Source organism: Cavia porcellus, unplaced genomic scaffold (genome assembly GCF_034190915.1).
Source record: "Cavia porcellus strain 051 isolate PalLab524CR breed Dunkin Hartley unplaced genomic scaffold, mCavPor4.1 scaffold_6, whole genome shotgun sequence".
In the NCBI taxonomy this organism is placed as follows: domain Eukaryota; kingdom Metazoa; phylum Chordata; class Mammalia; order Rodentia; family Caviidae; genus Cavia; species Cavia porcellus.
The window spans coordinates 84,217,096-84,243,484 of NW_026947489.1; the positions used below are offsets into that span (position 1 = coordinate 84,217,096).

Genomic DNA, 26,389 nt, shown 5'->3' on the forward strand with positions numbered 1-26,389 from the left:
CCAATCAAAACCAAATCACTGTTCTCAACATTTCACTGCATACCACTGACCAGTAGATTTGTTATTCAAAACTTTAAAGTCCTCGGATGCCAGAATTTTACATAATAAAGTAAAAAAGTCACATGTCACAAAGTGTCACTGGAAACCCAGATCACAGCTGACACTGTAAAGCTGATGAGGTCAGTGGAAGCAAGCACACATTTGGGGCAAACTATGCTGCACCCCCCACCTCTAATGGTGCTTACCACAGACAGCTTCGGTGGGCTACAGGAGTCAATCAGCACAAACAAAAGCTTAAAAACATGTTTTTTGAAGTAGGGTCTTATCATGTAGTTCAGATTGGTGCTGAACTCACTATGTGGTTGAGGCTGGCCTCACATCAATCCTCCTGCCTCAGTCTCCAGAGTGCTGGGATCAATAGCCATATGTCACCATGTCCAGCTTACAATTTGTATAAAAAGCCTTTTCTTCCCCCCTACAAAAATCGGCTCTCTAGGTGCTGGGCAGGGACGCCAGGTAGCACAGTCTGGTTTCCAGCCCCACAGCAGCTGCCTGTATCTTTTGGCTCCTGCAGGTTGCTGAGGTTGCATCCCCAGGGGGGCACACGGTGCTTTGGTGCAGGACAATTGAGGCACAGGCAGAGCAAGTGACCTGCCCGACGCCTGCCAGCGAGGGCACTGGGGCTTCCCCCTCCGACTCATTTCACTCCATTTTGTGCCCAGCTATGCCAGGCGCCGGGTGCAAGGATGGGACATGTGCACACCTGTGCTCCAGGCTAGAAAAGCCACATGATACGAATTTCTCCTCCCCCAAGCACCTAACAGAGAACTTGCCCCACAGTAGGTGTGCACTGCTGTGCACCAAGGACCACTGGGGAAACAACCCGAGCTCTTCGTGTTCTCTCAGCGGGGTCAGAAACAACAGGGCCTTATGCTTTGAGTGCTGCACTTGCAATTTTATTAAAAACAAGTAAACACCTTCAACATATCGAGGGCTTCGACCCGCAGTTGTGTGTGCAGGCAGTGACCACAACACAGACCCAGCATGAGGAAAGTGATGGACACGGGATAAAGCGGGGTTGCGAGCACAGTGGCCAGAGCTCGAGGCTGCAGGAGGCAGTGGCCGCTCAGGTGGAGTCACTGTGTGGTGCAGAGCTCTGGCTGCAGCCTCTGGACAGTCTCGGGTCGAGGACTGGGCGAGCCATGCTGGGCTCACAGGAAAGGATCCTGAGCCTGGCGCACTCAGACCGCAGCGGTCCTGGGGCGCTCGAGTGTGCAGCCGGGAAGCAAACACGAAGCCCAAGGTTCCCAGAAGCCTCTTCCAACTGTGACGACGATGAGTGTCTTGGGACTGGTCTCAGCCACTCTGCTCATCCCTCAGGCTGTCCTCTTGCCTGGACAGTGCCCGAGGAGCAAGGAAAACATCTCAATTTCCAGTTGTCCCTTCTCAAGATTCGCCAGTCACCAAAAAGTACAGGACGGAAGTCCCCGAGAGGGCAGCTCCTTTCCTGTTCAGCGCCTTCCACAGAAGCAACCTTAGGCGGCTGCCGAGCCCTTGGTGCCTGCTGGCCTCTGTGCCCAAATGCATCATTCGGGTCCCACCAAATTCTGTATTAGTGCAGACTTTCAAAGTCCTCTCCCCAGAATCTTGGAATGTACCTTTATGAGACCTGCAAGCCTCGTTCACTGACTATACTGTCAGCACTACTGGACTAAATATGTATTTACATAAAAATCAATTAAATACACAGGTCACTTCTACACGAAAATTATAAATAGGAAAAGAGGCTAAGGGTGCTGCTTTAGTCTGCAACAAAATGCCCTTAAAAACTGCGCAGTGGTCAAGTGGCCACATTCCAAGCAGCACTGAGATCTCTAGAGTAGTCTTTTCAACAATAAACATGAGGTGTTTGCAAATGTAAAATCAACAGAAAATCAAACGGGTGACAAGAGTCATTAAAGTAGTGGCTCCCGAACTCTTTCAAAGAAATAGTAGAGGCAGCCTGGCAAGCTGGCTCACACCTGTAATCCCAGCACTTGGAAGGCTGAGGCAGGAAAATCACAGAGTTCCCAGCCAGCCTGAGCTACACCGTGAGTTCAAGGCCAGCCTGGACTATATAGTAAGACTCTGTTTCAGAAACAAAAGCAAACAACAACAAACTCAAAAGGAGTAGAGTCACTTTCAAATGGAGGAAGTGTTTTAGCTGCTGCAATCTTGAGCTGCACCTGGCACCCATGGGCTGCAGGGCCAGAGGGAGGCGGGGTAGAGCCTCCCAGCTCACACCCCTTTGTGTGATCCCTTGGGGTCCCCCCTTTGAGCCCCAAAGCAGCTCCTCACCATGAGCAGACTAGACTCCAGTTCCACGCACAAACTGCAGCTACCAGTTTTTGCACAACAGCAAATACATTAATCTGGATGAAAAGACTGAAGGGCAGTTCTGGGGGAGACAGCAGCTGGCAGAGAGAGGGAAGACCGACCTGAGCATCCGATTAACTGAATCTCTGTGCAAGGCATTCTCCTGGCCACACCATCGGCTTTCCAATTTGGATTTAAGCGTGCAGCAGAATGGCCTGGGTACCTATTAACACAAACCTGAACTCCTACATCTCCTCTCCAGAGGCAGAGCTGGGCTCCACCACCAGCCTACGTGGTGCTTTTTGTTTGGTTGGTTGGTTTTTGGAGACGGGGTCCACTCTGGAGCCCAGGCTGGGTCAAACTCGCGGCAGCCTTCCGAGTGCCTCCTGGGATGACACGAGTGCCCCACCCTGGCCAGCTGCCCACCTGCTTCCCACGCTTCGCAAAGGAGACAGGTCCCATGGCAGGAATCCGGCAGGGCAGAGGCGCATGTTTTAAAAGCAAAACTGCACTTTTCCTGTCTTGTTGCTGTTTACCTTTGGTTCAATGGGGACAGAACAAAACTGAGGTTTTTTACATTTCTAGATTTTAAAAATAAATCTAATATTCCACTAGCCTAAATAGGGTAAAATTTAAAAATAAAACTATTTCTACGTACAAAATGCTGGTTCTTGCTTCACTATTATCATTTTGAAAGAAAGCTGCCCCAAACCACCTATTCTTGACTTTGTGTTCTAATTATGTATTCAGGTGTACCTTAACATATAAATTATCATAACCACTAAAGTTTTCCAGTTAGTGCAAATTAAAAACCCTATTACATAAATTAGCTAAAATTTCAGTTAGTATTACAAATTATTTCCTTTGACATGCTGGTAGTACTCATTTTTACCGTGTAAAAACGAATGCAATATTCTGAGTCAGTATACATTTTATGACTCTACTTAGGCCAATGTACTTGGAAAGCAAATACGTATTTTTAACACACCCTACAAAAATAAACAATTTTTACTATAAAAGTTTTAGAAACAATAGACACATTACAGGTTCACAGCGAGTAAGCAGTTGCAGAAAACCTAAAATGTTTATATTATCTCATCTCAATAGGCCACTTACATTCTGAAATATACCAGTTGATTTCTGGCACTGAAAATTATTTCCTAAAGTTCTTTTTGACAAAATTATCACCTAACGAGCTGCCAGATTTTCACTATTTAAGCCACTAAGTTTACAGGAGTTAGGAATATATGAGGGCAGTTAAAGATGAGAGAAATGTGGAAACATACCAAGTAAGATTTACTTCTTATAGTTCTTCCTGAGAATGTAGACGTTATTCAATATCGACAATTTTTAATGGAAAACTTTTATAATAAATCATCTTATAATGTATAGGATCCCTGGTAATATAAACAATTATTATCCTAATATATAACTTGTGAACATGAAGTCATACAAATTGTATTCATTTAATCAAGGCACATGCCTGTATATTTATCAGAAATGCTAGGTAAATAGTACCCAAAAAGGTAGATGAATTTTGCTGACACAAGATAATATCACGTTTTATGCACAGAATCTGAAATAACTTTCCTACAGAAAAATTAGGTCTGAGTGAATAAGGCAGCAGAAAAACTTCATGAAAGGTCAGTAGGAAAAAAAAGTACCTCACCAAATTACAACTGAAAAATCAATTTGTTTAAATAAATGAAGGCATTGCACACTAACCTGTCCTAAATCCAGTGTAACACTGTGGTTAGAGTAGTTTCAGCAGTTAAAAAAACCTATGTCGTTTTCGGTTGAGTTCTTACTTCCCAAACTACTTACTTTGTTCCTACTGCAATTAATTAGCACTACAAGTTTTGGGCATAGTACAGCCCACAGCAAAGCGGATATGATGCTGTATTTATGAAATGTGGTATTTGTAACTATTTTGATTATGAATTAAAGGATAAATCTCACTATGCTCAAAACATGATCATCTCATGAAAGAAAATGGACAAAAACTCTTCCACCACTTCTGCGAGCAGGAATGAGCTGAAGACAGAATTGGGAACAAAGCCTGTCAAATCCTGGCTGTTAGCATCTTCTGTGGAGATCTGGAAGGGGCTAATCGAGCAAACTAAAAGCATCCTATATGATGCACTGGGCACGGCACACATTTACAGCCTGAGGTGACTCACATTTGGAGTTTATGCCAACTTGTGGGTGACAGCTTCATAACGGACCCTTCAAAGAGGCTCATGGTGTTCTGGAGGTTACATCTCGCAGAGATTATAGTAATTTCATCGTGAAAGCCACCAAGCTCACAAACGGGCCATCTGTCAGAAAAACTCCAGGGCAGACCCCCTGGGTGTGCCAGGCTGCAGGGACAGGGCTGCCTGCTGACACCGGTAGCAGTGCGCCCTCTAGTGGAAGGCCACGGAACCAGCCTCCAAGAAGCATTCAGCAATCCAGGGTCAAACAGAAGAGAAACATAGCTTTTAGTCTTCCAAAAGCAGTAGGCGTCAGTACTTTTCATGCCCTCCCTGCACCCTGAGGAGTGAGGACACCTTGGTAATGCATCTGTCAGGGGAACTGAGTCAGGATGTAACTGTCTGGTGGGGAGTAGCAGTTGCACCATTTGTGTGACCAATTTAATTTATTAAATAAAGCTATGTAATACCAGTGTAAACACTGAACACAAGTGCTCTACCACAATAAATAATGAACAAGTTAAAAATATAGATCTCTTTTTCACTTTAAAATAAATATGATAGAAACATTTTATCAGAGACTTCTGTCCACTTACCTTCCCCAAGGGGATATTTTGTCAAGTACTTCAGACATAAAAGACTACTTACTGTATTCCAAAGTATGACAAGACTACCGAACCTTGAAAACATGACTCAAACACAAAGCTTTGACTTTGTGTTTTGAGCAATTCATCTGATTGTTGAGTTTCTTTTTTTTTTTTTTCTTGAGTTGTGGACAGTCTTTTAACTAAAACAGAGGTTGGTGAGCTGTCCAGTTTGGAACCTGTAACTTTCTATCCAAGTGCTCTAAATGTTAGAATAATTCACCTATATAGTTCTCGCTCTCTCTTTTTTTTGGTACCAGGGATCAAACTCATGATCTTGCACTTGCCAGGCAGGCATTTACCCTGCTGAGCTAAAAACCCATGCCCTGGTTCTCTTTTGATATTAAAAAAAAAAAAAAAAAAAAAAAAAGATTCTGGATCTGGGGTACAGCTCAGTGTACAGCACTTGCCTAGAACTTGCAGGGCTCTGGGTTTAATCTCCAGCACCACGAAAAGAAAACTGGAGGCCTTAAACATTTTAAGTTTTGCCTTTCTCTTACAGCCACCTCAAGGGGTTTTCTGGAAATCAGTTGGTAAGGATTCACTCATCTGGGGGCACAGAAAATCTTCACTGGCTGCTGCCACAGGACGCCCAGTGTAAACCACACTGGTTAACACGAACCATCTCCTTTCTCAAGGAGCAAGCTGGCTTTTAACGTGGCATGGCGCCACCACATTAAGTGACAATAGAAAGGATCTTCCCACCCATGTGCTGTCCATCCAGAGTGTGTTGTTCAAGAATAAGGAAAGAGACAGTGCATACTTCAGGGACAGCCCCTCTCTCTTAACACAGTTGTGAAAAAATTTCATTTTCAGGCTCTCTGGGCTTTTTCAGAGTTAGTGATAGATGCTCAAATTCTCTTATGGAAAAAAAACAGGTGTAAGAACTAGAAGTTTGGCTGTTTGGGAAATGCTATGTACATAAACATGTACCCGTTGTGCTATGAATGAAGTAAATAATGAACAGCTGGTACAGGATTCCTCTTCCAGATGAGCGTGTAACTCTGGTTTGTGTGGACGGTACACTAAACTCGCAGGTCTTCAGCTGTGTATTCAGCTTCCCTTCCATCCTCTTGATCCGAGGCACTGGAGATGTCGTCATCCGTCTGCTCTCCAGAGAAATAAAGCATCAAAGCATGTGTCTTGTGCGTTATGGTGACAGTGCACGGCCCCTGGGCCCACGGCTCCCCATCCACCTGCATCGGCATCATGGAGCACTTCAACATCAGCTGGGGGCAGGAAACGAGTATTAGAAGAAGGGCAGCCCAGGAACGTTCAGAGAGGTTTGCTGGTATCGGCTGTGCGCCCCTAACCCTGCTGCATTTATGTACTTATTGGTTGTTTTTTGAAGGATCTCTCAAGGCCGGGTTTGAATTCACTATGAATCCCAGGTTGGCCTGGAACTCTAATGACAACCCTCTTGCCTCAGCCTTCTGACTGCCGGGATGACAGGAGTGTGCCACCAAGGCCACCATGCATTTTGACTGTACAAAAGCAATCTGAATACATCCTAATTCACGAGTTGTCTAGGGATTCATTTTCAGTGGACACTTTGTTTCTTCAGCTGGACTGAGGACCTCCTCTCCTGTTTCCTCCCCACCCTGTAAGCCCCTGGTGCAGGGTAACCCACAGCAAGAACCACAAATCCCTGTGAGGAAGGGCTTCGCAAGCTACCTACCCGCACCGTGTGTGCCTGTCCTATGCGGAAAGGGTTTGCCAGCTTCACTTGAATCTGAGCGCAGTGGAAAGACCCATACACTCCGACGACTTCCAGCAGACCATCATCGTGCCTAGAAGAGGACGTGGGAACATGAGTTACATGACGCAAGAAGATCAGGTCAGCTGGCTGACGGCAGTTCCTTTTGTACTGTTTGTTGTTTCTGGGACACCGGCCCTCGCTCTATAGCCCAGGCCAGCCTAGAACTCGCTATGCAACCCAGGCTGGGATTGGACTCACAGCAATGCTGCTTCCACATCCCAAGTGCTGAAATTATGGGACAATTTAATTTTTCTAGTACTGGGGACTAAACGCCGACCTTTTGCACAGAGCTACACACCCAGTACTTTCTAAATTCCTATTTTAAGACTAGGTCTCATTAAGTCACTAAGTTGCCTGGGTGGGGCTTGAACTTGCAGTCCTGCCTCAGCCTCCCAGAGTGTGGGATCACAGGCACATGCCACAGGCTCCGCTGAGGTCAGCTATGTTTTCACACAGGTGGGCCATGGACTTACTAAGTGCTTATATTAAGAAGTATATGGAAGATAAAATCTATTCAGGAAATGGGAAAGTCACAAAGGACAACAGCGCGCTCTAGGGAACAGTGATACGCAACAGCACGAAGGTGCGCACCTGGCCAGGGGATAAGTCTCGTCTCCCATCCCTTCCCAGAGCCTGCAGCCGCCGCCCCAGTAGCCGATGTTGAGAACGATGATGCCTTCCAAACTAGGCAGTTCTACGTGCTCGCCATCCAGTTCTAGCTTTAGAGAAATGCAGGCGGTCAGTTACTACAGGGTCCACTATTAGTACACATACCTATTCCCAACTCACACCGCATCAGCCTCATGCTGGTGGCCTTGTTAAGGCAGCGACCCCCTCTTCTCACACTGGGCTATCTGACCCCTCTCCAGATCCTTTCTGTGGTCCTGGGCAGAGGCACATAGTAGGCAAGCAAAATGCAGAGATAAGGACTTGCAGAAGAGTCAGATTGCATAATTTAATTAAGGTAGCAACTGAATTGTTTTTGGAGGCTGTTGCTTTAGTTTTTGAGATGTAAACTTTTGTGGAGTCATAGCCTCTTTACTTTGAGGCTCATACTCAGTTGACATTCCTGGAGCTGGAGTGGCTCTACCATCCCACTGTGCTTACACATTTCAGAGAGAGCACTGTGCGAGGAAACAGGAGACTGTCTGATGGGTTTAGAGACTACACACCAGTACCTTTGCTAGCCTTATCTGCACTGCTTAGAGCCAACTGAAGACAGAAATATCATAGTCAGCTCTGTATGTATCAGTATAAGGAAATAATAATCAAAAGTTGCAGCAATTGTTCTGCATTCAAGGGGAGTCACTCAAATTGTATCCCACAGCGTACTATGTCCTCTTCTTAGTAGTTCTGGGTTTTTTCTAATGTTTCTGTTGCCATTAATTGTTACAGATTCTTTGTGGAATCAAGCAAGACAGCAACATATACAAGACTTCCATATCATGATGTCACAGCTACCACAGTGATGAGCACTAATATTTTGTTTTTTACTATTTATACATTTTCAGTTTTTAGCATGTCAGACAGACACCTCACCAAAGTATTTGAACTTTGCTTCTAAACTTCTGAGAGTTCACAAAGCGGGCATAATACTTCACAACTTTAAATTTTCTATCATCTAGCACATCAGTTAAACAGATTCTGGAGTTAGATAAACCTGAGTTCCAATCCTGCCCACCCAGGCCTGTGAATGTGGGCACACTGCTGATTTCACACAATCCTCTTTTCTGTTTAATGGGAACACAGTAACAACTTGTCTTCTAGGGTCGTATAAGAATTAGGGATAATGTGCATATAACACCAAAGAGCCTGGTACACAAATATATGCTCCATGTATGTTAGCAAAATATGTTAAGAGAAACTGTAGTACTGCCGGGGCGTGGTGGCTCATGCCTGTAATCCCAGCACTTGGGAGGCTGAGGCAGGAGGATCGTTGTGAGCCTAAGACCAGCCTGGGCTACAAAGTGAGCTCAGGCCAGCCTGAACTGCATAGCAAGACCGTCTCAAAAAGACCAAAAAAAAAAAAAAAGAGAGAGAAACTGCAGTACTGTTATTAAAAATCTTAATTTAGAAGTTATCTTTAGAAAAAAATATTAGGGCTGGGGATTTAGCTCAGTGGCATCGTGAGTTCAATCCCCCCGTACAAAAAAAAAGAAAGAAAAAAAAAGTATTAGTAGCTTACCTCAACTTTTTTATTTAAATCTTTACATTCTTGTATTAAACAATCTTTGGTTCCATAGAACAAATAAACAGCCTACAAAAATGAAAATAAGATATTGTCAATTTTACAGATTTTGCAAACACGAAACAAAATATAGATAAATCTAGCAAACATTTAGTACTCACTATTGATTCCAGAAAGACAGAAGTACTGAAATGCTAATTACTAACTGTATGAATAGCAGTATTTATTGCTTCATAACTATGGTAATTTTTAAACCTTGAAATATTTGTAAAACAGAACCAGCAGTACAACTGCTTTACATTTTATTTTCACATGCAGCTGCTTAGTTGCCAAAAGTCACTATAAGAATTCCCCAACCCGACTCCCATTAAAGGACTCCCCTTGCCAGAAAGCACAGCTACGAGCCTCGCCTCTCTTGCCTCAAGCCATTTTCTGAGTCAATGAAGATGCTTTTGTATTAATAGTTTAGCCAAAAACTTATTTTGCCTAAAGTTTCTTTGCAATTTTAGCTGTCATTGAAGACCACTTTATTTCATTTAGTCTCTACCTGAGCACAATGTGCTATGAAACATTCTGACTTGAAAGTCTGTCAGGAGATTACATGTAAGAACACGACAGCCTGCAAGAGACACGGCAGTGCTTCCATTCGTTAGCCTGATCCAAATTTAAGAGTGCTCAATATAGCTGAACCATTCATTTTTTACTGTATCTTCGGAGATAAGCGGAAAATGTTATTTTATCCAACACACCTTATTAAGAATTCTGCTAGAAAACAGAGACGGTGCCTTCTCACGATGAGCATGAAAATTGAGAGCCATAAGCGCATCGGGTCCAACCGAGAAATAGTTGTTCATTGTGAATTCCTGGGGAAAGGGTAAAGGAGAGTGACCAAAGGAGCTGCTGACCCATGGAGATACGCAAACCTCAGTCTTGGGTTCTTTCTGAAAACCAAACGCTTCTGTCTTTCCTTTCTGCACAAAGCTATTTTACAATACCTGGTGAAGTTGTGAGAAACGGGGCTTCCGTACCGCCAGCCTCCCTCCGCACGTGTGTGTAATGAGGTGCACTCCAGCCCTCCCACCTCAAAGGTTCCTCACCACTGTGCCCCAGCTGCTCAGCACCTTGCCTGCTGTGCTCAGGCTCTCCACTCCATCCCAGGGCTGTTGTCCTGTGTTCCTAGTTCCTCTCCCTCCCCTACTCGGCCAGGGCCCCACAATCCACATCCAGCTCTGCTCTGTTCCTGGGTGGCAAGCCCAGCTGCCAGCCTCTCCTGCAGCGCTGCACAGCTGTTTGGGCTGATGTTCCCACTCTAACTCATTTTCTTTCTGCAAAGCCTGAAACTATCTTCATCTTGGTTAATATGTCACTTCCACACACCCAAACATAAAAATTAAAAATCTAGTAGTAATACATATTTTCCTTCCCCTTTATATCAGTCAATTGCCTGGTTCTGACCAGTTCTAACTTTAAAAGGTCTCAGACTTGTCCTCATCCTAAGAGTCCCCTTGTTTCTGCCCTAGTGCCCTAGTGTTCACATTATCTCTAGGGGAAAAAAATATACACACACACATACAAAGGTTTGCTCTGAATGCGCTATGCTGCCCAGGCTGGTCTTGCATTGGTGATGATCTTCCTGTTTCAGCCTCTAGGGTGCTGAGATTACAGACATGTGCCCACACGCCTGACGAGAATGTATTTTTATTTTTGTGGTACTGGGGATTGAACCCAGGGCCTCCACATGTGCTAAGCTCTACCACCACACCCTAGGTCTAGAATACTGCTCTCTCTTGTGCTTCAGAGACTAGTAGTGATGTGGGCACATGGGTTCTTCTGCCCCATGATCAATTCCCTTGAGCTAAGCACCAGGTCCCTTTGTCCTGCCAGACTGCTGTATCTGTGCCAGTGCTCCAGGTTTGCCTGCTAAAATTACTCAGTAAATTAGGCATCGTAGCAGATGCCTACAATCCCAGCACTCGAGAGTGTGAGGCAGAGTTGCCATGAGTTCAAGCCTAGCCTGAACTACAGTGAGACCCTGTCTCAAAAAACCAAAAACACTACCCCAAATTCTTCAACAACACCAGCAACAACAACAACAAGAAACTACTCAGAACTAAAGCTCTGAAAACATACCTTGGGTTTTCTTAGGTTATAATATCCTTTGTTGGTGACCTGAACTTTCCACCTATAAAATAGAAGTTTAAAAAAAAATTGGTATTTTTTACCAAAACACTTGTACTCTGGATGCACAATAGATGAAGTCTTTCTATTAAGACAGCATTGAGAAAGTATCTACAGCTAAGTAAACTTGCAAATTTTGGGGACATACTTAGCATAAGTTAAAACACAGGAACAAAACAAGGTATCAGCATCTGCACATCTACATATAAAGTCTTTTATATTTAAATTATGTTTAAGTTTAGAGCTACAAAAAATTTCATCTAAAACCAAACGAGATACACACACACACACACACACACACACACACACATATTTATTTTTGGTCTTTTTGGGATAGTTTCACTATGCAGTTCAGGCTGGCCTTGAACTCCCGGCAATCCCCCGCCTCACTTCCTGAGTGCTGGAATCAAGGTCAAACATTCTGAAATCACAAGAAACAGCTATTTGGTAAAGTGTACCTTACCGATCTAGTTTGATTCCATCTGCTTCCATTACATTTCTTAAGACCTGTGCAACTGGGATTTCACCCGCATAACCTGTACCCCAGCCCAGTGTATTGGACAGATCATTGCCTGTTCCCAGAGGCAAGATTGCAACTTGTGGAATGTATTTTTCTTGTCCCTAGAGTAAGAAAGATATAGTTCAGACTTCTTTCTTTAGACTAGTTGTAGCATAATATTTTGTAAAATGTAAAGAACAAAGCAATAGAAATACAAATAAACTGAAGGTTAACTACTTAATCATATATTTTTACTATTCAAAGTGGCAATGTCTTCTAATATTCATCTGAATAAAAAACACTGTATATTTATCTTAGAAATGCTTTGTAGTTTTGCTCGATTTTTAAAGCGCTGGGGACAGAACCAAGGCCCTGTGCAGGCTGTGTGTGCTGGACAACAGCAGCCACCAGCTAGACCCTGTATCACTGAGCGAAAACCCAGCTCCAGTACAGACATTAACATTGGATACCTTAAAAAAAAACAAAACCAAAATCGGATACCTTAATCTTCATCTCATCAACTGCGTCCAGGACCCAGCCCACAGTACCATCCCCTCCGCAAACCAGGACCCGAGCTGAGTAATGGGGAAGAAGAGTACAGAGTTGCAGGGCTTTGATAGGAGGAGTTTTAGTTACATCAAAAACCTAGAAATGAAGAACAAAAAATTATTTTTACCCAGTGCTGTCCTTCAGCTCAGTGGACAACTTCCTGTCGCTGGACTGAGAGAGGGTAAGTGATAGCAGTGGCCACAGCCAGGCTCCAAGCGACACTATTTCCGCTGAGACTCCTCTGCCACACTGCTCCACTGACCAGGACAGTAAGCACAGAAGGCTGAGTCCCTGGCCTGTCATTCCGGAGATAACCGAACACTGAAACACAAATTCAGCTACTTATTGTATGACACTGCCTTCTCTCTGTTCATGTGAAACCACATTAACTTTTCAATGGTTTCATAATTTTTTTTTTTTTTTTGTGGTACAGGAGACAGATCAAACCTATGGTGTCACAAGTACCACTGAGGTATACCTCCTGACCTACACTGGTTTTTAAAAAACTGTCATTAGTGCAAGCTACTACAAACTTATAGGAAAGTTTTTGTTTGTTTGTTTGTTTTTGGTACTGGCTATCAAACTCAGGTACTTGTGCTTGCCATGCAGGCGCTGTGCTGCTGAGCTATATCCCTGGCCTGGGAAATAGTTTTGCAAAAATATAAAATGACAAAAAAAGGTGTAAGAACTCTTGATATTCATAAATGACTCTAGGAAAAAAAATTTTTGGAGACAGAGTCTCATTATGTGGTTCAGTTGGCCTTAAACTCACTCACAGTGATCCTCCTACCTCAGCCTTTGGAATGCTAGGATTATAGGCATATGTCACCATGCAAGGCTTGGGAAGATGATTTCAACAGACAAAAATAGCTGAGTGTGGTGGCATGTGCCTGTAATCCCAGCACACTAAAAGGCTGAAACAGGAAGATCACTTCAAATTGGAGGTGAGCCTGGGCTACAAAAGTTGAGTTCAAGGCCAGCCTGATCTGCAAAGCTAAACCATCTCAAAAAGAGAGACTTGGTGCTCTTTATAAAAGTACAAACTGGGTAAGTTATGATATACGCGTTTAATTATTTTAGTCATGTGTACTTACTAGGACTTCACTGCAACAGGGAAAAATATTTACACCATTAAGGAGACAGGACACACATTTGTGTCTGTATTACAGGTAGAGTTTTGGGGTTTTTTTCCGAGACAAGGTTTTACTACAGCACAGTTCAGACTAGTCTTGAACTCACAATGATCCTCTTGTCTCAGCTTCCAGAGTACTGGGATTACAGGAAAGAGCCAGGAAATTTCTGTTGCCTTGGTAAGATCCTTCCATGTCTCTCTGCAGTCACTCCCCATGTCTAGCTCCAGCACCATGCAACCTAATGTCTCTACGGATACGCCTTTTCCGGGAAGTCACTCAGACAGAAGCACGCAACATGTGGTCCCTTGGGCCTGTCTTCTTGCGCTCAGCATAAAGTTCTCTGAAGTTCATGGACAGAGCTGGCTCCTTTATGTCACTGAGTAGTATTTCATTCCACTTACCACTTGATGGACAGTCAGGCTATTTCTACTCACAGGTTACTATGAATAATGCTATGAACGTGTGTGTGCAAATCTGTGGGAAGTGTTTTCATCTTTCTTGGGAAGACTATTGGAAGTGGGACTGCTAGGTGATTTCATTTCTGATTTTCCACATATCTGAATGACTTAACCGTTTATATTATTCTTTCTTATACTAGGTGATTAGTGATTTAAAGTACTAATAACCATTGCATTCTAGGGACAGAAGAGCTAAAATCAAGATTAATAAAGGAAGGAAAATTTTCTATTTGGTTACCTGCACTGGATTTAACAGAATCCTAAATTCTCCCAATAGTCCTTCTCCCATGTTAGTTCCACTCCGAGAGTTGGCCAGGATTATTAATGGGGTCCACTGCTTTCCGAACTTAGATGCTAACTGTGAAAATTAATATGAATGACAAGGGTTTAGCATTTTTAAATTTTTATTCTTTGATAACAATCATGCTATACTTTATTGAAATAAGAACTATGCCAATATAGGAAGAAAATTAAGTCAGTCTAAGAATGGAAGAGTACGTAAGAGATTAACTTCCACTTAATTTAAAATTCTCTTCTACCTTATTCTACGTAACTTATCCAGCATATGCATGGATAATCACACAAGGCAGGAACAATAATGAGACATCCCATTCCACTTAGTAGAAACTTCTGATTTGAGCTGAAAATTTCTCAGTAACTGTCACTCACTGCTCTAATTTTACTTCTAACTCAACCAGAAATCATTTATTTTCTCACAGAACTGCAGGGCTCAGCCAGAGATTTAGCTCAGTGACACAGTGCCTGCCTGGCAAGTGTGAGGTCCTGAGTTCGATTCCCGGTATCCTCCCCACCAAAAAAATTGCAGAGCTGAAACACCTGAAAAACCATAGATTGAGTTTCCTCTATCTGGAATGCATGGAACCGAAACGTTTCAGATTCTGGCACATTTGCACATACATAATACACACTGAATTCAGATAAGGGGTTGTACACTAAAATAAAAAAGTATCACATTAAAAGTTTAATTCTCAGCACCTCAGAGGGCAAGGCAGGAGGACTGCCCATAGTCTGAGGTTATTATGGACTACACAGTGAGTTAAGGCCATCCTGAAATACATGGTGAGAGTCTGACTCAAACCCCATTCCCCCCCAATTTTTTAAAGTGCACCAGGCAAAGTGATGCATACCTGTAACTTCAGTATTGGAACTGAAGCAGGAAGATTGCTGGGAGTTTCCAGGGCAGCCTGGACTATGCTGAATCAGGCTTTCTCTCTAATAAAACTCCTCAACTCAAAACTTTAAGCTCATATTTTGGAGATATAAAGTCTTAATTTGAAAAAAGAACAATTATAAAACTGTTTAATTATTTTGGCTCAACTATATTTCAGCATGAAATAAATGTGTCAAAAAAATTTCCTTCTTTTTTTTGGCGGGGACACACACACACAGGCCTGGGGATTGAAGCCGAGGTGTTGTGCTGAGGTGCATCCTTAGCCCTTGGAATTCACAAAGTTCTCAAGGTAGGGCTTGAACTTCTGATCCCCCTGCTTTAGCCTCCCAGAATGCCAGGATTATAGGCATGCATACCACACCTGGATATAAACCTGTTAAATCTTTGTAATTATTCCTTAAGAACAGGCTAAAGACAGAGATATATTTACACCAATTTTCATATACATGTGATCACACCATAAATCCTGCCAAAAACTTCAATGTTTAAACAGAAGGTTAACACCAGTGGTTTAGAAATCACTAGGACTTCCAATTTCTCTCTATACATGAGCAAGAACTCAAGAACCAAAATCTGTGCCATCCTTAGGAACTGGGTAGGATTTCATGGTTTACCATACGACATTTTATATCTCCCTTTAGTGTTACACTTCTATTTAAATTTATTTCTGACCCTGATTTTTTGTTTTTTAAAATTTTGTTTATCACCTTTAAAAAACTGGTACATTTTGGATATATATATTGATCACATTCATCACAGGGAATTTACCTGTATATGATACATACCACTTCTTTTTGTCCCCCATTCTCCTAACTTCTCATATTTATATACTGATTTAAACAATTTCTTAATAATCAATCATACAAACTCTAATTACCACTTCATAATCTGTTTTTTTGTTTTTACGCATCTGGTTAATGGAAGCTATGTAACTCGGCGGAATGATGAGGTTTTTAAATTCTCCAAAATCACACTGCTCATTCTTTAAGCTGCTTTTCATGCAGTCATCATGTACTGTTTTCTGACACCAAATGCACCTGAAGGAAGGAAGAAACAAAAATATATTAATGTTAAGCCATAATGTGACCTACAATCATCTGTCAAAAAGCTGCAACAGTAACTTCACTTGCTGAGTGGGAAGCATGCCCAAGACACCGAGCTGTTTCCGGAAGGGAAACAGAGCTATAAGGGCTCAAAGCACTGGGCACTAAGGGTGGCCTGCAGCTGAGGTCCTCTCAGAGTACCGTGAGGGCCACGTCATTTTAATAACACGGAAAACTACTTCACTCTCATTTTCTCAAAAGCCTACAGAGAAGTTTCCTGGAAGGTATATGACAGGTACTACCAGAAAAGACTCAATATATTAGCAGTAGGTGACTTCGCTGTCAAAGAAATGCACAAAAGTGTGCAACAATATCACTCTTCCCACTATATGTCCATAAAAATACATTGTTTTAAAAAGGAATAAAAAAGGGAATAAATATTGTAACTTGCTTAATGCTTATCAATAACATGCTAAATATCAACGGGCAGCACCCATGTAGGCAAATGCTGATCCTGAACAACTGGGTGCGCCTTAGCTGTCTGCCTTTAGTTGAAACACCTGGTGAGGTCTGTACACCGTGCTGCCTAAAAGTGCTGGTGACTGTCTGTGCAGACCTCCTTAGGTCCTCCTTGGAAATCTCTGGAAATGGAAGTAAAACAGTCTAATTCTTTTTAGTAGGTGATAGTTACATGTTCCTTTTTGAAATACAGATAAGTATATGGACTCAAATTTGCTTCTACGTATGACAAGCAGGGAGAGGTATCAGTGAAGTCTGGGGTTTCTATTATTAGTCTGCTAAGCACTTAATCCATTGACAGATAAGATAAACCTGATTGGACAAAAGCAGGCCACCAGAAAAGAACTGCTTTTAAAAGCCGAATGTGGAGGTACATGCCTGGGGAGGCTAAGGAAGAAAGATCTTGGTGAGTTTAAGACCAGCCCGGGGCTACCAAGTGAGCCTGAACTGCAGAGTGAGATCCTGTCTTAAAAAGACCAAAAAAACAAACAAACAAACAAAAAAACCCAAAACAAAAAACAAAACAACAAAAATGGTTTTTAAGTAATTTTTTAAAAAGACTGGTATATAGGGCTAGGGATTTAGCTCAGCAGCATAAGCGCCTGCCTAGCAAGCACAAGGTCATGAATTTAAAAAAAAGAGAGAGATTGGTGTGTTGGTGCCCGTCTATAATCCTGGCACTCTGGAGGATGGGGCAAGAGGACTGCAAATTTTAGTCCAGCCTGTGCAACTTAGCAAGATCTTGTCTTACGATAAACAATCAAAAAGGGGATGGAGATGCGGCATAGTACAGAGACAATCCCCAATAAAACAAGACAAAACTAAAAGATAAACACTCCTGCAGCTAGATGTGGGCTTTCTTTTAAAGAGTGCTTTTTCCCTTTCTGATATTCAGATTTGTCAAGTACCTACTGTTCTTCGCTTGAGACCTATTTATTGCTAAAAACAGTTAGACAAATATATTCAGAGAAATTTGCAATTGAGCCTGTACAGTAACGTTTGCTAATATTTGCTTTCAAATTGACTTGAGAAACTGCAATAGGTGGTTACACAGCTAAAGCATATGCTCACCATGCACTGGCCTACCATTAACTTCAAAGTAATTTATCATATACTTTTCTTCTCAAATCATCAACAATATATTTACTTATTTGAGGGAGACAGGGTTAAATATTCCCATAAACTTTTAAGCTGGGTAGGCCTGGGGACACTGAGCTGCCTAACTTCTAATATTCACCAGCATCAGTGACTAAATCCTGCACATAATGACTCCACGGATGCAGACAGTGAGGGGACATAGTCTGAGGAGTCAGGAGGTGCCTTCTTCAGAAGGTGCTGGCTGCCCTTGCAAGAGGAAACCTAGTGTTCAGAGCAAGGCAGAATGGAGTGTCCACCTCCTAGCACAGGCCTGGGCAGTGATGGTAGCCTCCTAAAAGCATCTGTTCTGTTAAAGGTAAAGCCAAAATGCTTACTGGCGCCATTTTCAATCCTAATACCTATTCTTTTCACATATCTTGTATCTGGCATTTAGCTTTGGCTAGATTGATTGGTTTCTTTTTTTTTTTTGAAACAGGGTCTCACTCTGTAGTTCAAACTGGCCTTGAATGCACTATCTAGTCCAGGCTCCCCTCAAACTTGCAGTAATCCTCCTGCTTTGGCCTTCCAAGTGCTAGGATTACAGACATGCGCCACCACGCCCACCTAGGTTTGCCCAGATTTCAAAACCAATGGGAAATATGACGCTAAAACCAGTTTTAGCGTCATATTAATAAGTGATTGATTCTGATCTTTTTAAAACCTTTTTATTTTGAAAATTTAGGGTTGAATATTTAGCTCAGCAGCGTAAGTGCCTGTCCAAGTGGTTTAATCCCTGGTACAAAAAAAAAAAAAAAAACCCAAAACAAAAACATAAAACAAAAGAGGAAAGTTTAACACTTCCAAAAAAGTCAAAAAAAGAATACTCTTAAACTAACCCTTCACTCTGATCCTTTTCTCCCCTTCTTTTTGAGGTGCTGGGGATCTAACCCAGGGCCAACATGCTTAGTCGACACACACCTGTGTTGGGAGCCACCCTCCCAGCCTCATACTTAAAACGTTCTCCTAAATCTGCATTTTGATATAAACTCATATACTGCTCAATCATTTGAAAGTAAATGGCAGACACTGAGTTTACTTTTCAATATTTCAGCAAGTATTCCTAAACTCAAGGACATCCTGTTTGCTTTTAAAAATACATTGCTTTAAAAGGTTTTCCAGTGAGCACTGGTACCCTTACTACCTACAAACTGGCACTGACACCTTGCTAGAATTGCTTTCTCACATTCCCATGCATCCCTCCTCACTTCTGGTACAGTTACAAGAAAATATCAGATGTGAAAATACTTTTCCTAAATATCTCAACAAGGCAGTTTACCATTGCTTAGAATTGTCCACAGCTTTTTTCTCTTTGATATAAAATTACATACGATGAAATGTCCAAAGTATACATTTTATAAAATATGATACACATTAATGTAACTGAAACCCTTATCAAGACAGCTGGGCACAGTGGCATATGCCTGCAATGCCACTCAAGTGACCCTTCTACTTCAGCCTCTCAAGTAGCTATGATGAGAGCTGCATATCAAAGCCTGCCTCTGCTTTAGTATAAAAAAAAAATTTTTTTTTTTGAGACAAGGTCTTGTTATGTAGTTTCAGGTTGACCTCGAACTCGTAGCAATCCTCCTGACTCAGCCTCCCAAGTGCTGGGATTTCAGGCATGCATCATCACCTTGGCTTCTGCTTTAGTTTTTAAAAATAGCTTATGGAGGGGAAAAAAAACCAAACCAAACCAAACCACATGTAGCACATCTAGCACAAATGCTTATTATTTTCCCTAAAAACAATTGCTGGAGGAAGCAGCTGAATTATACATGAATTTGAGATGGTCATTTAAAATGAGAGTCACACTAGAACAGGCTTTGGCCAACTGATCTTGTGAATAAGTTTTACTAGAACCCAGCTATGATCATGCAGTTATACTTTTTTCTTAGGCAGGGTCTTATGGTGTAGTTCAGGGCTTGAACTTGTTATGGTTTACATTTAGATGTCTCCCCAAAGCCTCAGCTGCTCATAGGCAGGGCTTTTGGAAGGGCAACTGAATCATGGGGTGCCACAGGCAAATGTGAGCTGAGGAGGTGGGGTCTGCTCAGAAGAGAGGGGCCCCAGGACTTTATGTGGCAGGGCTCCCTGCTTCCCGGCTATCATGATACTAGCAGCTTTTCGTTCATGGTGTCACCCCAGAATGCCATTTTTCCCTGGAGTCAGCTGCCTGTGGAGTGAAACCTCTAAAAACATGAGCCAAAATAAAGTTGCCCGTGTCAAGTACTATGTTCCAGCCAAGAGAAAGTGACTAAGACATATGGTCTATGGCTGGTTTTGTATGAGGCAGGGATAAATAATAACAGATCAAAGGCTTCTTGAAGCCTGAAGTACTGTGTTTACATTTTGGTTCTTCAACACTGCTTTATATGATGACTTAGTATCTTTCATTATTTCAAACAATATAATGAATAAATACATTAAAATAGATGAGAAATATAAATGCTAAGATCATGGCCAAGGCAAAAGCCAGTATCATTCTTCTCAGTCAGAAGCTTTGTTTTACTCATTTCAGTGTATGCAGCAGTAGAAAAGATGAGGAATACAATGAAGAAAAAGCCTTATAACATAAAGCACTGCTGGGTGTGGCTGCACATGCCTGTAATCCCAGTACTCGGGAGGCTGAGGCAGGAGGACTGCTACAAGTCTGAGGCCAGCATGGGCTACACAGTGAGTTCAAGGCCAGCCTGAACTACACAGCAAGATCCTGTCTCAAAAACAAACAAGCAAAGCACCAAGTTCTTTCTCTCTTCCTGAGAAACAGTATTACACGGAACAGGAGTTTATTTAATAAATATAATGAATTCTTTTTAGAACTGAACTTCCTATTTCGGTCAGAAGAGAATTGAAAAGATCAAAAGAAGGATGGTGAAGGAGCAGTGAGACACGGCACACAGAAACACAGCGTAGCAGTGGGCGTAGAGGCGAGAACACATAGAAGGAAAAAAAATCTACAGGGAAAGCAGACTCCAGCACTGTGTCTGACATTAAACAGATGCCCAACACACATAAAGACTGAAAGGCTCGGTACGAAAGGGCCTCTGCTACTGATTCTGCAGAGCTGGACAGGGCCGCAGGCTGTGAAATCAGTCACTACCTGTTATTATCCCTCTTGAAATAGTAATCTCCAGCGTTCACCACCTCCTTTAAGAATGTGATGCAGACAGAGAAGAAGCCTCCACACTGCTCCCTAAAATCCAGAAGGCCAGTCTGGTTGTGTGCAAAGGTGTTAAGTATCTCACCATGCAGTAAACTAAAATCAAGATAGATCAGAGACCTAAGTTTTAAAGGACTTTCTGAACAGAATCCCAAGTGCACAGGAAAATAACTCCCAAGAATCAACAAATATTATTATGTCAAATAAAAAGCTTTTGCATGTCAAAGGAAATGAGTGAAGAGACATCTCTAGGAATGGAAATTTTGCCAGTTTCTCTTTGGACAAGGATTAATATGTAGAATATATAAAATACTAAACAAAAAAAATTAGACCCCTCAAAATAAAAGACCCAATCCAAAAGGACGACTGAAATGCACAGATACTTCTCAGAAGCACGAATGGCCAGGAAGTACATGAGAACATGTTCACCATCTCTGGGCAATAGAGGAATACAAATCAGAACAACACCGAGAATCCACCTTTCTTTAGAAAGGATGGCTACCACAATAAATCAAATAAAACAAATGCTGGTGAGGCTGTGGGGAAAAAGCAACCTCTCTACATTGTTGGTGGGAATTTAAACTACTTACTACCACTACAGTATCAGTGTGGAGATTCCTCAAAAAACTAAAACTAGAAATTCCACTTGACACAGCTATTTCTCCTTTTAGACAATTTTTTAAGAGGGAAAGACATCACTGTATTGCAGTGATACATGCAAATCCATATTTATAGACGTGCAACTCTTAATAGCTAAATCTTGGAATTGGCCTGTTTGTCCATCAACAGATGAATGGATAAGAATAAAAAGTGGTTTTATATACAATGAAGTACACTTCTGCCCTAAAGGTTAAATCTGAGTCAGGTGTGGTGGCACACGGCTGTAATTCCCGTACTTGGGAGGCTGAAGTAGGAGGATTGTTGAGTTCGAGGGCTGCCTGGGCTACATAGTGAGTTTAAGGTCATCTTAAGTCACACACTGAGACCTTGTCTCAGAAAAAAAAAAAGGAATAAAAAATAGAGGTTAAATGACTCATTTGTGGGAAAACGGATGCACCTTGAGACAATACTAGATGAAATAAATCAGACACACAGGCTGAACTATCACAGAGATTCTCTTACATGAGAAACCCAAAGTATAAATAAATTAAAGATCAAAATAAACAATAGGTGTTAGGAATATGGAGCTGGGCCTTTTGAAAATAGGAAAGGGACCAAGAGATGGAAGAAGCAGGTGGCAGAAGAGAGTAAAGTGACAAAAAACTGTCAAGTATTACGTGCATACGTCAACTCCCCACAATGAAAGTAATCATTATGCAGTGCAAACCTGTACTAATTAAAATAACAATTAAAAATGATTTTAAAAAGGGCAAGTTTAAGGTCATGAGTTTGATTCCTGGTACCAAAACAAAAAACAACAACAAATAAATAAATTTTTAAAATAAAGGTTCTAAGCACTAAATTTTTCTTTCCAAAATATCTCACTGGGAGGCCGAGGCAGGAAGATCACCATGAGTTGGAGGCCAGCCTAAGCTATAGAGTTTAAGGTCACTCTGAATTATACAGTGAGACCTGTCTTACAAAAAACATTATTGGCCTAACTGAATCTGTTCAGAACACTGTAGAATACATACAACATCTGTGTTCTTTTCTCCTAGGAATAATAAACACTTCCTTGATTATTTAGAGAACATGGGTGAGGGGTGAAACACGATGGGAACAGACTGCTCTGTAACCTGGAACAAGCTAATTTACCATTACAAACACTCATTGTACTCAATGGAAAAAATTACGGACAGGTGCTCATATTTCAATAGACACATAAATACTGAAATGATCCACCAACTTCGGAATCATCTGCAAGGCCTATCAAAACAGGCACTGCTGACCCACAGGCCCGTTTATTTTTCCGTAGGGCTGGTGCTTAATGCTGTCAGATAAAAAAAGAGGATGCCTAGATAAATGTAAATTTCAAGTGAACAAGTTTTTTTGGTCTATGTCCCAAATGTTACAGACATTTCATTTTTATGTGTTCAATCTGGCAATGTTAGTAATTTTTTGTTTTGTTTTATACTTGATTCTTCAGACAGGATCTGGCAACATAGCTCAGGCCAGCCTTAAGCTTACTACGTAGCCCAGGCTAACCTGAACTCTGGATGATCCTCCTGTCTCAGGCTCCAGTGCTGGGATTACAGGTGTGCTCAGCCATGCCCAGTTTATGTAATTCTAGCAGTTAGAAGTGATGACTGGATCTAGGGACTCTGAGAACCCCCAAGGCATAGGATGTCATCAAGGAGGAAAAATTTGGGAGAGCTGAGTAAATCAGGCAAGAGATGTTAGAAGAAAAAACAGATGATGAATTTTCAAGGATGCTTAAGTGCCAGCCAGAAAGATACAAAGAGAGAAAAGCTTTGGGAAAAAGAAAGCAGTAAGAAAAAGTTTTGACATTTTCAGGAAACTGCTTGGAATCACTGTGTATAAAGTTTAATGCAGTTGGTGGCAGATAAACCTGTAAGAGCAGGGAAGCTGGAGAATACAGGCTTTTGCAGGCCAGATAAAGCCTCTGGAGCTGGGTAGGGTGGTACACACGTGTAATCCCAGCACTTGGGAAGCTGAGACACGAGAACTGCCGAGTTTGAGGCCAGTTTAGACTACATAGTGAGTGAGTTTAAGGCCACTGTGGGCTAGTGAGAGCCTGTCTCAAAAAATGAAAAAAAAGCAAAACAAAACAAAAGCCTTTGGAGTTCACACTGAGACCATTAACCCATCAGTATAAATGCTAGGGAGCAAATTAAAGGTCTTGAGCAGAGCAGGGACTCAATTAGAATTGAATTTTTAGAATGATCACTCATCTGGATGATCATAAGCACTGGTTACCTGCTAAGGAATATTTGAAATACAGTTATTTATAGAAGCCATTTTTACATAATTCTGCACACAGAAAAGAGAAGGAAACAGAACAATATTCCGTTACGAAATTTATTTAAAGTCACTGCTAACTTCGGACTCACCCATAAAGACAAAAGACAGAAGAACAGATAGGACAACTACATTTTAAAGATATCAAAGATTAACAGACACAAAACTGTATTTGCCTGCAGTGTATCATTTTGAAAATTTATTCTTAAATCTAAATCTGATAATGCATAAAATAATTTAAAATAAGATTAAAAACAACATATTGACATAACAATGCTCATGCTAATGTAAAAACTTGGGGTTTTTTTTTTAGTAAAAAAAAAGTACTTATCTAGTCCCAGCTTCCAATTTCAGTTTTTAAATACATTCATAAGCCTATTTGTCAGAAATAAAACCTATTATAATGAAGATTTCAGAATCCTATTCTAAGAGCTAGAAATCCTGCAAGCCAGTCTTATTCTAGCTTTCATTTTCTCAACTGTGAAGAAAGCACAGGTGATCTGCAACGCAGGATCCCTATCCACCACCAATCCACCATCCACCAGCAGAAATGTGTCGTCCAGAGGGCATGAAAAAGCCGCTAAAGTATTTCTAGTTTAATCAATATCACTTATCTAAAATGCTGCAGATCCTGAAAAGCCATTCTCAGAAGGAATAGCCCTCCTGAGAATGTCTCACTAAGGCACGGCAGCTGTATTAGCGAATGACACTTGAGAGTACTGCCTTAAAAAGACACTTGTTTGCATAATATAAAACCGAGGATGAACCACTCTGTGGTTGAAAGGAAAAGTTAATTTGTCCATAGCTCATTTTTCCTTAAAATGGAGAGAGACAGAGAGAGAGAGAGGATATACATTGGCCACGGGCAGATAGCAGTTAAGGACCTCTGGATGAAAGTGCAGAGCCAAATTTTAGGATCCCATAGCACAGACAGGCTGAGGAGTGCAGACCAAACCGTCCTCTCCACTCAGCACAAAACCCCTGCAGGAGCCTGGCTTGTGCATCACCAGGGATTTTATGGGCCACCAGGGATGTTTACAGGCCAATGGAGGCCACCTGCCGAGATGAGGGCGCTCTGGGACTGCAAGTCCCCACCAAGGCCGTACCTGTAGTCACAGAGCTTGGGCTGGGTGCCGCACTGCTGCTTGCAAACCACACAATAGCTGCACAGGGGCACGTTGCCGCGGATCCAGTGGTGAGGCATGGCGTCTGGGACCTTGGCATCGCTTTTGAGCATGATCTCCTTGCAGGGGTAGCGCTTGTCGGCTTTCTTGAGGCAACCCTCATCCACGCGGAGCCCGCAGCAGTCGCAGAAGGCTCCCTGTAGGATGTGCTGCGTGCACACGCAGCAGTAGGTGGGCTGGCTGAATAGGTCCGTGTCGTGCCAGCCGTGCTTGCTCTTGCGGAAGATGTCCCTGCGGTGCAGCTGCCGGCGCGACCGCTGGAGGCTGCACCAGAAGGTGATGAACACCGGCAGCAGCACGGAGCAGAGTGTCCACAGGACCAGGTGCTCGTCGGCGAGCAGGCTCTGGGCGGGCGGGCCGGGCGCAGGCCGCCTCTCTCCGTCCATCTTCCGCAAGCCTGGTCCACCTAGCAGAGCGAGCGGGTCGGCTCGGCTCGGCTTCCCTTCGCGCTCCCCGCCAGTCTCGCGCGTAGGCACCCACTGAGCCCATCATCCCGCCCCCGTGCCCCCCTCCCCGGAGACCCGGCCGCTGCCTGCTTCGCCTCCTACTGGCCCGGCCCCAGGAGGAGCGTCGCTCGGCCTCGCAAGCTGCTCCTGGGACAAGGCCAGGCGTCTGGAGACGGCGTCTGTGGGCGCGGCCGCAGCCTCACGCTCCCGCCCGGCGCCCAGCGTTCCGGGCCGCGAGGCACTCACCGTCCTGACCCGCTCGCCGGGGATCCTGAGACTTGCGCCACAGCGCCGGCCGCTCTAGGGCCTACCTCGAGCCCAGACCTCGCGCAGCCGTCCCTGGCTCGCACCGCAGCCCAACGCAGGGCGCGCCGGTGGCGAGGAGAGAGGCCGCGCGCGGAGCGGGGACGCACAGCGCTCGGCGTCCGGCGTGGTCTGGGCGGGGCCTGCTGCTGCGCGACCCGTTAACGGGTGGGGCCTGCGAAGCGGCATCCTGCGACTGGGCGGGCCCAATGGTGGGCGTGGCCCTAGGAGGCGTCCCTCTCGTGGTTGGGCGGAACTGGTGATGGGCGGGACGTAGGATTGGAAGTCCTCTGACTGGGCAGAGCTAGGGCAGGGGGCGGGGCGGAGACAGGAGGTGGGTGGGGAAAGCGGACGAAGAGCTCCAGGTTGTGGAAGAGGGCAGAGATCCGGATTGGGGCGTGGCATTGTGGGGTAGGGGCGTAATCCTGGGGAAAATGGGTGGACGGGCAATCCGGCCTTAGAGAGGATGGGTGGATGGACGAGGGCTATAAATTCTCGACTATAGGAGGTGCTAGTATGAATAATTTAAGG

General features: G+C 43.2%; 1 protein-coding gene across 1 annotated transcript; it reads right to left on the bottom strand.

Moving 5' to 3' along the window:
* Positions 1-934: 934 nt before the first annotated feature.
* On the bottom strand, positions 935-26,010 carry Dgke (diacylglycerol kinase epsilon). The gene is made up of 12 exons (XM_003467032.5): positions 25,802-26,010; positions 25,032-25,515; positions 16,025-16,184; positions 14,194-14,313; positions 12,317-12,460; positions 11,780-11,937; positions 11,269-11,320; positions 9,888-10,001; positions 9,136-9,207; positions 7,542-7,669; positions 6,870-6,981; positions 935-6,420 (listed from the first exon to the last, which is right to left on the bottom strand). The coding sequence occupies exons 2-12, from the start codon at positions 25,493-25,495 to the stop codon at positions 6,217-6,219; spliced, it is 1,728 nt and encodes a 575-aa protein (XP_003467080.1). The 5' UTR covers positions 25,496-25,515; positions 25,802-26,010; the 3' UTR covers positions 935-6,216.
* Between the last annotated feature and the right edge of the window lie 379 nt (positions 26,011-26,389).

Excerpts from the sequence above, each read along its gene's own strand:
- Dgke (XM_003467032.5), bottom strand. The coding sequence starts at position 25,495 with ATGGACGGAGAGAGGCGGCCTGCGCCCGGCCCGCCCGCCCAGAGCCTG. Across the intron at positions 16,185-25,031 it reads CCCAAGCTCTGTGACTACAG|GTGCATTTGGTGTCAGAAAA; the intron begins GTACGGCCTTGG and ends TCCTTCCTTCAG. Across the intron at positions 9,208-9,887 it reads CTAGCAGAATTCTTAATAAG|GCTGTTTATTTGTTCTATGG; the intron begins GTGTGTTGGATA and ends TCATTTTTGTAG.